The sequence below is a fragment of the Crocodylus porosus genome, unplaced genomic scaffold (assembly GCF_001723895.1).
Source record: "Crocodylus porosus isolate Cpor-Errol unplaced genomic scaffold, CroPor_comp1, whole genome shotgun sequence".
In the NCBI taxonomy this organism is placed as follows: domain Eukaryota; kingdom Metazoa; phylum Chordata; order Crocodylia; family Crocodylidae; genus Crocodylus; species Crocodylus porosus.
The window spans coordinates 41,099,264-41,110,762 of NW_017728949.1; the positions used below are offsets into that span (position 1 = coordinate 41,099,264).

At 39.0% G+C, this 11,499-nt stretch overlaps 1 protein-coding gene across 1 annotated transcript in view; it reads left to right on the forward strand.

Annotated features, from left to right (window-relative positions):
• The window catches only part of OLA1 (Obg like ATPase 1), a 170,373-nt gene that overhangs the window by 26,768 nt on the left and 132,106 nt on the right, over window positions 1–11,499 (forward strand). Inside the window, exon 4 of the mRNA XM_019554127.1 lies at window positions 6,003–6,130. Within this exon, the coding sequence (XP_019409672.1) occupies window positions 6,003–6,130 (128 nt within the window). The remainder of the gene's footprint in view (window positions 1–6,002; window positions 6,131–11,499) is intronic.

Below are 11,499 nucleotides of genomic sequence, written 5' to 3' on the forward strand. Positions count from 1 at the left end.
ATTCCTCTCCAAGGCAACAGCTCTCTGTTTGCCTCCCTCAGGGTAACACCGGTGCCAGCTACAAGCTGTCCTGGCCTCTCCTGCTCTGGAGGTCCTTCCACTGAAGGCTTCAGGGTCGGACTATGTGGATTCAAGCTCTGAGGAAGGGGGCAGGGCTTATACACAATAAGCCCTGCCCCCTTCCAGTCAGGTGACTCTGCAGCCATCACAGGTGTGTTCATTCTGACCCTAAAGACCTACCTGCTTGTCTTTGCGGATGCTTAACTACTGTTTGCAGCTCTTAGCCCCTGAGTAACCTGACTCTCTGTCCTTTGTGTTTTGTTATTGCTGGGTTTTGGCTGCATCTCCAGTAGAAGGTAGCTAGTTTTTTAGCTGCTAACCTGCTGCAGTTTCCTCTTAAGTAACAAGAACCTTCTGGCTCCCCGCAACACAAGCATTATACATTTTCAGTTACCCTAACTACCGTGCCAGCCTAACAAAATAAAAAATAAGAACCAGTGATTTCACATTGAAGGAACCCATACAGTTCTTATCTGTACTTTGTTCTTTCTTGATGTTATCTTTCTTTGCTTCTTGAGTCATTTTTTTTTAAATTTTAAGTTTTTTGGGGAGATGCAAATAATTCTTTTGAAGTCTATACCATCATGTCAGGCTTAGTGATGTTTTTGAACTCTTACATTTTATAGGATAAAGGATTCCTTTTTTCTTGAAACAACAACATGGAAAAAATGCAGGTTAAATTATTTTTATTTTTTTATTTGCTGAAATATATCTAATCAGCATCGTTTAAAGGCTCTTTGTATCTTGCAGATCTACAACAGGGCTTCTGTTGTTTAAAAACACTAGCACTGGAGTTATCTGAACTACAACCCCACTTCCTCATTTCTGCTTGGGTCTTAAAAGGTAGCCAAGACTACATTTGACTATGTATGGTCTAGCCCGGGGGTTTTCAACCTTTTTAAATAAATGTACCCCCTGCAGTTCCCTTTTTAGTAAGTGTACCCCTGGGGGGGATGGCGTGTGGCCAGATGCTGGGGGGGGGGCATGGCAAGCAGTGGCAGTGCAGCATCTATGTGGCCCTGCTCTTGCCCAACCCGGGCCTTGGTCCTGGGAAGCAGGGGTGCGGGATGGTGGTGCTTCATCCCCATGTACCCCATGGGACCTTTCAGAGTATCCGCAGGGGTACGCATACCCCCGGTTGACAACCCCTGGTCTAACCTTTGACTAGACCATATGTCAAAATGAAGGAAAGCAGAAAACTGTCTCAGTAAGGGTGATCTGTAAAATCTTGAATGGATATATTAAGGATGAAGAAAAATAATTCCCATAATTCAAAAGACCAAAGAGAGTTGCTTAGTAAAAGATTAAATGTAGCTTTTCAAGTTGCTTGAAAAAGAGGATAAAGTTTAAATAAAATCCTAGAAATTAGATCAGAAACTCTCAAGGTTAATAACATAAGTGTTAAAGAGACTTGAACACAAACTGGAGGCAAGATTTGTAATCAAATTGATTACCAAAATAAGAGGGAAGACCATTGATACTCTTATTAATGATAGGCACATTATACATCTCTGAAAATCTCTAAATCCAAAAAAAGGGGGGGGGCATCTAAATCAAAAAAAGGGGGGGCACAAACTTGCCATAATTTAAATGAAGTTTTCAAGACCAATGAAGAAATAGCATGTACTAGAAGTATGAAAAATTTACTTGTGAGCAAATGTCCTGTATTTTTGAGACCCAATTCTAAAGAAGCATTTGGTGGGGCCTGATCAAAAATTTTTGACTTTGTTAGACTTTGGGGTCCACAAAAAGATAATGAATCCGAACACTTTCGTGGTATAGTTTTAATTAGTGATGTGGGCAGTATGTATATTTTAAGTTTTAAAAGACTTGCATAACTCTGTCCTGGTTGGGTCTGGAGAAATGAAGAGAACATTCTAATATAAATATCTCCTTTATTCTGGAAGTATATCATCCATGACAGCAGCAATTATTTCAGGGAAGATAGTGAACTAACTTACAATAAGGCAAAATGTTGCGACCAGCTCATTAAATATCTTCCATAAATATTTGTTTATACCTCAGATTTTAAAGAAATGTTATAGTCCAGTAAATATAACTTGGTGTATTATATAATGGAAAGAAATTAAATTGTGTTTATGAAGTAATACAATTGGGGAAAGTAGCAGTTAGGACTTACTTTATTTACACTTTTAAGATTTATTTTTAGGAAAACAGGAACAAGGAAGAAGAGAGGGGGATTAGCAAAAAAAAAAAAAAAATTGATAAAATTATAACTGGGGTGCACTGATGGGGATTTTTGGGGCCAATACCCATAGCTGATTTTTAAGGAGGCATATTGGCTGATACTGATCTGATTTTTTAAATTTTATTTATTTTTTATTTATTTTTTAAATGAGCCTGGCAGCTTGGAGAGCTGTGTGCAGCTGGTAACTCTTGTGTGGTGGAAGGGGAGGGGGGAAGGAAAGGGTGTGGGGGGCAGATCAAGGTCCCCATGGTGAGGGAGGAGTGGGGCTGGGGCAAAGGCTGCCCTCTCAGGGTGGGGCAGGCATGGGATGTAGCCATGGCTCGTGCAGAGGGTGTGGGGAGGGCAGCTCCTGCCTCTGTGTGCTGCTAGTTTGGGAGCTACCAGTCTGGCAGCTCATCTGGTGCCTCCAGCTGCTGCTCCTCCAGCTTGTCCAGGAGGGCATACGGGGTGGGAAATTGCCCCCAGGTATGTGCAGGGCTGGGGCTTCACCAAGCTCTTCCTGGCAGGGCTGGGCTTGGGGCAGGTGGCTTGGTGCTGGGATGGGAGGGCTACAGTCCCCCCCCAAAAAAAAATTGCTGTAGGCTCTCCCTCCAGTCCCTGTGCCGCCACCTTCTGTCCTGATCCCAGCCCTGCCTCGCCAGGAAGAGCTTGGTGCAGCCCTGGCCCTCCTCAGGTTGGGGGCATTCCCTTTCCTGGATGAGCAGTGGGAGCCATGGGATGAGCACCAGATAAGCCACCAGACGAGTGGCTCCTGGATGAGCACTGAGAACCACCCCTGACACCCCCCAGATGAGCTATGGCTCTGTCTCATGTCCACCCCACCTCGGCTGGGCAGTGCTTGTCCCAGCCCCGCTCCTCCCTCACCTCCGGCGGGAGGGTGACCTTGATCTGCCCCCTCTTCCCTTTCTACCACACCAGACTTAGTAACTGCACACAACTCTTCAAGCTGCCGAGTTGTACTCTTTACCATCTACATGCTGCGCTGCAGCTGTGTGTGTGCATGGGCCATTTATTGGCCATATCAAGCAGATTTTCTGATATAGATGTTTTCCTTTATATCAGTGCTGATCTAATTACCAGACTGATGCATCTGTGCATCTCTAATTATGTCGCCTAATTCAACAATAATAGGTAGCCTAAAACATCATTACTATTCAAATATTACTTAAATACTGCTGCTAGTCAGACTCACTGTCGTCAGTCTGTCTATACTTAGTGAACTGTCTGTAACTACTTTGGTAGTTCATGTATAGTCTCTATTTGTCAGTTATAGTGAAGATAACTTTATTTTTTTCTTTGTCTTGTCATATTTATTCTCTAATTTTAAAAAAAGTTAACTTTTTAGGAAATCTAGAGTATATGGATGAAGGACTGAAATAAAAAAACTCAAAATGCTGTGGATGTTGCTGAGTGGATCTAGAAGATTAAATCCATAAAATAAGATTTGGAGCTTTTACGTAAATACCAAGCTTTTATGTAAATACAAGTATTTTTGAAAAATGGAGAAGAACACTTAGTTATGACAAACTTTGTATTGGAAAAGAAATTGCATTTAGTAAAAACAGAATATGAACACATGCATCTTAATTTGGGGAAAGCTGACTATGAACTGGAAGGTTCTTCAGAGAACCTCCAGGATCCTCTCTCTCCTTTTCAACTCATTCAGCTTGGAGAAGGAACTCAATAATTCATTGTATTTGTAATCTGTGTGTTTGTTTGTTTGGGGTTTTTTTTTTTTTTTTTAGATCCAATAAAGTTTTACCAACATGTTGGTCATAGACCTCTTCTCCTTTGAATCATGATTCAAGTATATTTTATGAAGACTTTTGTTCAGTTTAGGAAAGACTTTTTTAAATCTAAAGAATAGATTGAATAATATTTAAGAGTAACAAACACAACTGAAGACTCAAGCCACCGGTGACCAGGACAAAAGCCATCTTTTATTCCAGATGCTCAGCAGGCCTTGGATAGAAAAGGGCCAGGCACAGTCTCCTTCCAAAACAGATAAAGATATCTTTTGTCTTTATGGCACAGGTCAGATTTTGCAAGCCTGGGTGTAGGACTAAATGTCTGTCATTATACAGATAGTCTTTGTGTATGAAGGTCCTGTGTTTTCCTCTCCAGTCCTTAGCCCTGGACAAAGTCTAGAATGCTCTAGACTAAGAAGGATTAATTTCTATAACATCGTGTTCTTAAAGGATGTGAAAAGAAGAAAAGTTATTTGACCCATTTAAAAAATCTTATTTTAGTTTTTTTAGCTTAAAATATAAAAAGGAAACAGTTTACTTCTGTTGGTATTTTGTATCTGATGTGGGAACAGACTATTTTAACTTCTCAGGTTTGCAGCTTTTGGAAGACCTTGTGTTGTGGAAGGCATGTCTGATCAACCTTTAGTTGCAGGGGTAGAAGTACTGACTCTAACAAGTGATCTTTTGTCCTTGATTTTTTTTTTTTTTTTTAACTGGAGAGTCTAGATATTTAACAATTGGAAGTTTAGTATTAAAAACTAGTCCTATGAGTTTTAAGTACAGGCAGTCCTTGAACTTACAATGCAGTTGGTTCCTGAAAACCATGTCTTAAGTCAATGTTATAACTTGGAACCAATTTTCTCATAAGAAAAAACGTTATAAATGAGGGATTGTTCCTGAACCAAGGCCCAATACCCTGTTTTCATCAAAAATACCCCAGAATTTTGTACTCAATTATAGATGAGTAATATACAGTAAAAGCTGTGTTATCTGGCACTTTACCATCTGGAATGCTCTATCCAGCATCTGTCCCATGGTGGCATTTCTGGTTTTGCCACTGTGAGCCAAGTCCCACTTCTTCCTCGTGGACCACCGCCCAGGGCAAAGCAGCCTGCGCAGGGCCTCCCTCCCTGTCCCCCGGCACACTGACGCCAGGGATTGAAAGCCTTGGCGCACTAGATGCAGCAGGAGGAGTGGTGACTGAACAGGCAAGGATGCCTCCAACCCGCTGGGATGGAGATGAGTATAACTTTCAGATAACTGGCACATTTGATTAACCAACACCCCCCATTCCTCATGGATGCCGGATAACAGAGCTTTTACTGTAGCTATATTAATGTAGTTGTATTGTAAATAGCAATCATATTGATTTGGAAAGAATTCCTTGAGGTGACTTTGCTGGACTTTTTGAAGGGTTCTTGGCTGGAATCTTCTCAGGAGTCTTGGCTGCAAGTTTTTTTTTTCTGGAGTCTTGTCTGCATTTTTTAAAGAAAGTGTCCAAGGAATTTGGGACAGATATTCTCCAGGAAAATGGGTGACAGTGAACTTGTTTGCTGCCGTGGCGTTGCATCAGATCAAGCATTGTAAAGTCGAAACTGATGTCAGAAAGTTGAAACAGGGTGTCAATTTATAAATGTTGTAAGTTGAGGACTGCCTATAATGTAGACAAAAATTTCTTATCAATCAGTTGTTTTATATGTAACACGCAGTTGATTTTGAACTTTCTAGTTTGCCTGGGAAAACAGAGAAGCCAAAATCTGGATTTTAAAAAGCAATTAAAAACTAAAGATTGTGTTATACTTTTTTTTTCAAGGGGGTTGGGGGGAAATCGGGTCTTTACGGTGATCATTTGTAGTTTGTTTGTTTGTTAAAAAGTGAAGGCCATGTTAACCAAAATGCTTTTTAGCCTTTTGTATTCGTTTTTGTGCCAGACAACTTTTTTGGTTATAAATGTAGTAATGAAGCCTTTAACTCTTATCTTTCAGCAAAATTCCAGCCTTTCTGAATGTAGTGGATATTGCTGGTCTGGTGAAAGGAGCTCATTCTGGCCAAGGCCTAGGAAATGCCTTTTTGTCTCATATTAGCGCCTGTGATGGAATCCTTCATCTGACAAGTATGTACATTTTAATTTATGACCTGTACAGGTTGTGTGGCAAGAAGTACAAAAATGAGTGGAAAATGTCTCTTTATAAAATGTATGATGTCATATATGCACCTTTATGATGATTGGGATTTTTTCCCCAAGAAATCTCCCATCTTCAGAAACATGCTATGGGACTGCCCAACGAATGTAAGTAAACAAAAGTGTTTGTATGTTGTTCCTTGGCTTAGCTTGAATATGCAGTAACTTTTTAAAATTTTTTTTATCTTATTTTAGTGGAAAGGAATGGAAAGTCAGAATGAAAGACTGACTAGTATGGTGGAAATGCAGTGGGTTCTAGCTTACTATGTTTACAGAGCTAGTGTCATCCCTCAGTCCTCTCTTTGATTTCTCTGAGAGCATCACCTTAGGTCTTGAGTCTTATGTTGCTGCCAGTACAGGGTGAAATTTCACAATTTTTTGCACTTAGACCAGACTCTTGGCTACAATAGCTTTGTACATCACTTGTTTATCATGGATCAACTGTGTTCATTTCTACTTTGTGACCTTTAAGTATTCAGTCTTCTTATTTAGCGGTGAGAATGTAGAGTTAGAGGATAGGATTTTAAAATTCATCTGTGTGCATGAAGTCCTAGCATCCCATAATGGAATCCATTCCACCACTTGGGGTTCATGTTTTTGACAGCGTATCTGCATGGGGAAGCAGTAAGATGGGGCGTGATTTAAAAAATAATAATTTTTTTTTAGCTTTCATTATTCATGAATTCAACTTATCAAATAACAGATTTGACATTTTAAAGATGCATCCCTAAAATATACAAGTACACATAAAAACATCAACAGTGTTCCTTTAAACTAAATCAGTGTCCACATGAACCTTGTGTTCTTTTCTTCATTTCCTTTCAGTGTCCTTTCCTTTCTGAACATTTCTCTATAAATCCATAAATATTAAGCTTTTATTTCTTTTATCTTTTGAATACTAATTTTACTCCCTCTTCCTCCTCCCTCTCCCCCCCAAGTTCTGCATAATTCAAATCTTACTATCTTTTGCTCATCTCTATGGTTTTCCTTTTTAAATTTTATTCCAAATGTATTCTTAAGTGTTAGGGCTTGCATTTGCCTTCATTCCAAGAAGTTTCTCAAATGTTCTGGTTTAGAGAGAGGAAATTATTCTTTTTTAGCAAATTCCAAAAGATTCCACCAAACTGTCAAGTTATCTTTTTTCCTTCTCCTCTTCAAAACACTGATAGGACAGCTTTTCCATTGCTAAAGATTTCCTAAACTTTTGGAAACCACCCATAAGGGGTGTTGCTTTGCTTTTCTTCCGGGCTTTTATAGTTGTAACTCTTGCAGCCATTAGAAGATGAGTGTTTAATTCCTTGTGACTCTTCTGTTGCAGAGTTCTCAGGAAGGTTCACTAGGAACACTACAGGTTTATCTGATAGTTGGCATCCTGTTGTTTTCCTCACTATTTCTCTAACATTTTTCCACAGCCATTTAATTTTAGGGTATGTCTACCATATGTGGTAGAATCATCCCAATCTACTGTGTTGCCTCCCACATTTTCCTGTTCTTATACCATAAATAAGCTTAACTTTTAAATGGATTAGGTCCATTTGATATAGTATTTTTAAAATAATTTTCTAGATGGACAGATGAGGACCAGTGTCCCATGTCTCCCATTTTTACAGCACTGCTTTCTGATCCAATATCACTAGCCCACTTTGTCACTAACAGTGGCTTTTCCCCCCTTTTATATGGCTATTTAAACAAACAGCAGGCTTGTGTGTTTTGTGTGTGTGTGAACAATATTCTGTCAGGTATCAGATAAATCTTAGTATCTCTTAGGGTATGGATTTTCAGCATACTAGCTGCTCCACACTAATTTCCCAAGCAGGCACTTAGGCAGCTGAACAGATGTTCATTTTAAAGGCATAGTGGTATCTGGTCTCATGTGCCAGCCACATGTACATGGTAGGATGTGTAATTTTGGGATCAGAGGTCAGATCCTAATTGCACCCTACCTGCCAGTGCAAGCAGAGCCTGGGATTGTTTCTGGGCTCTCTCTGCATTAGCATGTTGAAAGGTGGGTATCTGGCAATCAGCTGTTCGTCAGTTAGCTACCCACCTGCCCTGGGACTTGAAAGAGCCCTGGTGCAGCCCCCAGAGTTAGTCAATGATCAGTTGATCAACTATGAAAGCTGGTTCAAACCCTTGTGGAGTGCCAGAGCCAGAGCCAGCTGACAATCAGTTAATTGTTGGCTGGTGAGGATCATGCCAGAGCCAGTTGGAGATCCTGATGTGATCCTAACCTTGCTGCACATTGAATTTAAGGCCAGATACAAGCCAGCTACAAAAAAAATACTACAGTAGTGTAAGGGTGCTGTTGTAGCTGTGATGGTCTAAAAATTATGCATGATGCAAGGATTCTTTAGAATGATATATTTGTGGCTGTGATAGTATTTTAAAATACTTTTTTAGATGAACAATGATCCTGATCTGTCTTTTAAGTCATCTCCCATTCTTGCAGCACAGGGTTTTTAGTGCAACATGTTCTTCATCAGATCTCTGAAGAACACTTTACATTTGAAAGCTTGTCTAACTTTATCTCAATCATACAGTTGGTCCAATAAAAGATATTTCTTTAAGAAATCCTTGCCTCTCACAAAAATAGGCACTTTTTGTTTCTGACTTCTCTCTTTGTAGTGCTAATAATTCTGTGAACATGTGGCTGGGTTACTGTCTTACCATTTAAGATGCGATTATCAGAGTAATCCTGTCTTAAGTGTAATGTCTAGTATTTGTTTCTCACCAATTCTCTTGGTGTATGCTGAGAATATCCACATGGCTTCAGGGCACCATGAATTCACAGCATAGTACAGCTTACTGTGTGCTACCTTCCTTGCGTAGGCCCACCTTTTAATATCATTTTTCCTCTTCCCTCTTAACTCAGCTATGGCTCGTTATGCCCCTGTGCTTGGGTTCTTCATGTTTCAACCCAAAATATTTTTTTCATCTATGTTGGATGGAGACGGAGGTGGAATCATCAAAGCAAATATTTCAAGTACGGGCCTGTAACAGTTTTTGAGTGTTTGCTGAATATATGGAGCCGTAATTCTTTCTGCCTTTTTTTTTTTTATGAATTATATTGATTTAAACTCAGATCAAGTAAACTGCATACCAATAATCAGGCCAACATATAGCATTGTAAATGTTCCACATCTGTTGCTTAGACTTTTATTGCTGAATCTGTGATTGGTGACAGTTCCAGGATTCAGTAGATTTCTTTAAATTTGGACACTCCATTACTGGAGGGTAGAACCTGTTAGATGTGGTTAGCCATGCTGGTTTGAAGTAAAGTAGATTACAAAAGCAACTTAGATGATTGATTTATGCTTGATAGATTAAGTGAAGGGAGGGAGTCTCTATACCCATGGCAAATGTGAAAATACGGGTGTGCACACGTATTGTAATTTTTACTTTTGTTAATGGAAGATTGAGACTCTTTTAAAAAGTAGCTATTTTCAATTAAGGTGTTCTTGGCAGACTTTCTGAACAGAATAGGAAAACTAAGATGGGAACTGTAACTAGGTACCCTGTAATATTTATATTGCATCATGAAAAGTTGGAAGATCAGCTATGGTAAACTGTTGTAAATATGTTTCAACAGACCTACCTTGGATGAGGATCTGGTCTAAAACATTGAGGCTCTTATTAATGTATGACATTGACATGTCCATGTGGTACTTTGAATATTGCTTGAGATGCAGTGAAGAGTCATCAAATATGTAAGTGAACGCTGCATTTCTTTAAGGTCAGTACGTTGTATAAAGTAGGGCTGACCAACCCATGGCACGCATGCCACAAGTGGCATGGGCAGTTTCTGTGTATGGCAGATAAGGGGTAGGTAGCACAGCAGATAAGATAGGAAGCAGACCAGCAAGTTGGCTAGGTAGCAGAAAGGGATTGGAGTGGCACTTGCGGTTATGAGGCTTCATTTGTTTTGTGCCTTCCAAAAAAGGTTGGCTTCCACTGGTGTAAATCAATGAGAGAATCAATTTTTAATAATCTAGTCAGCTATTGTTGTAGTAATACTTGGTAATTCTTGAAGTCTAGTCCTTTACTGTTACTCTTGATGCACTTTAGTTTTGGCCAGAGATCCTGATGTGTAGCAACAGTTATGAAATTATTGTTTCTTTATGTCTTATTTTCTCCGTGGGAGCCAAAAAGGACTGCTGCTACCTTGCAGATAATACCTATCTTGCTTTCTCCAGCTTTCGTTCAACAAAGGTGACTGAATCTGGTTTACAGTATATATTTTTTTAACCAGAATTGAAGTTAGTGAAGAAGGAATGATATGGAACATGTGAAGATGCTCACTGCTCAGTAGACAAGAGGAACTTCTCAACTGATATTAAGGGATGTGTTTTAAAAATGGAGTATGGTCACGCAAATACATCTCTTATCCAGATGAAAAATGACTTCTTTTTGTACCTAAAAATATGTTCTGTGGTTTTTTTTTTGCTTTTGTTTTTTTTCTTCAAAATGTTGTAAAAATAAAATTTATGACTCTAGCAATTGTAGAGAGAACTTTTTTTTCTAGTAATGGTACTCCTTTATTGGCAATCATGTATGACATGGATATGCACAGCATGTGGAATTGCTTTTAGTTCCAGGTACAGGGGGCGGTTGAGTCAACTTAGAAAACTGTCTCCAAAAATGCGTCTTTCATTAATCTGTTTCATTTTTATAGTATTGCTATAGCTCTTTATAATTTGTATTTAGCTACTCAGCTGGATTAAAGAAAAGTTGAGACAAAAGATTAATTTATTGAGAACAAAAGTATGCCAGACACATGACTTTTATGGGTGGGAGGAGAATAAATAAGTAGTTCTATAGTAGGCCTTTATAAATGTATGTTTGAACACTAAGTTACTTGAAGCGAATAAAAGTAATTTGTTAGTGCTTGCTTAAAGAATTTAATCTGTGTTCTTGATGTGTGACTGTCAGTAATAAAAATATAATTGTAACTATTTAAGGATTCTTAAGCTGTAAGTCTGGACATCAGCATACCTGAAGTTATGACTCTAATGATATTTTGAAATTTTGCCTGACTCCATATGTATTTTCCAGGAGGCTATGTCGGTCATTTGTGCCTCACATATCGACCATGTTGGAAGATCGTTATTCTATAAATGCAAAACTGTGCCTCTTATTCAAAAGATGAAACAATGCGAAACATTTTAAATCCTAGGCAATCTTTAGCATTAGCTATCCAAAACAGTCTTTTATATTTGAAACACTCTTGTACAAAAGAATACTTATGCTCAGCCTAGGAGCAGTTTCTGTGCCACATTCCAAATTTGTGATATGGCTGAAAC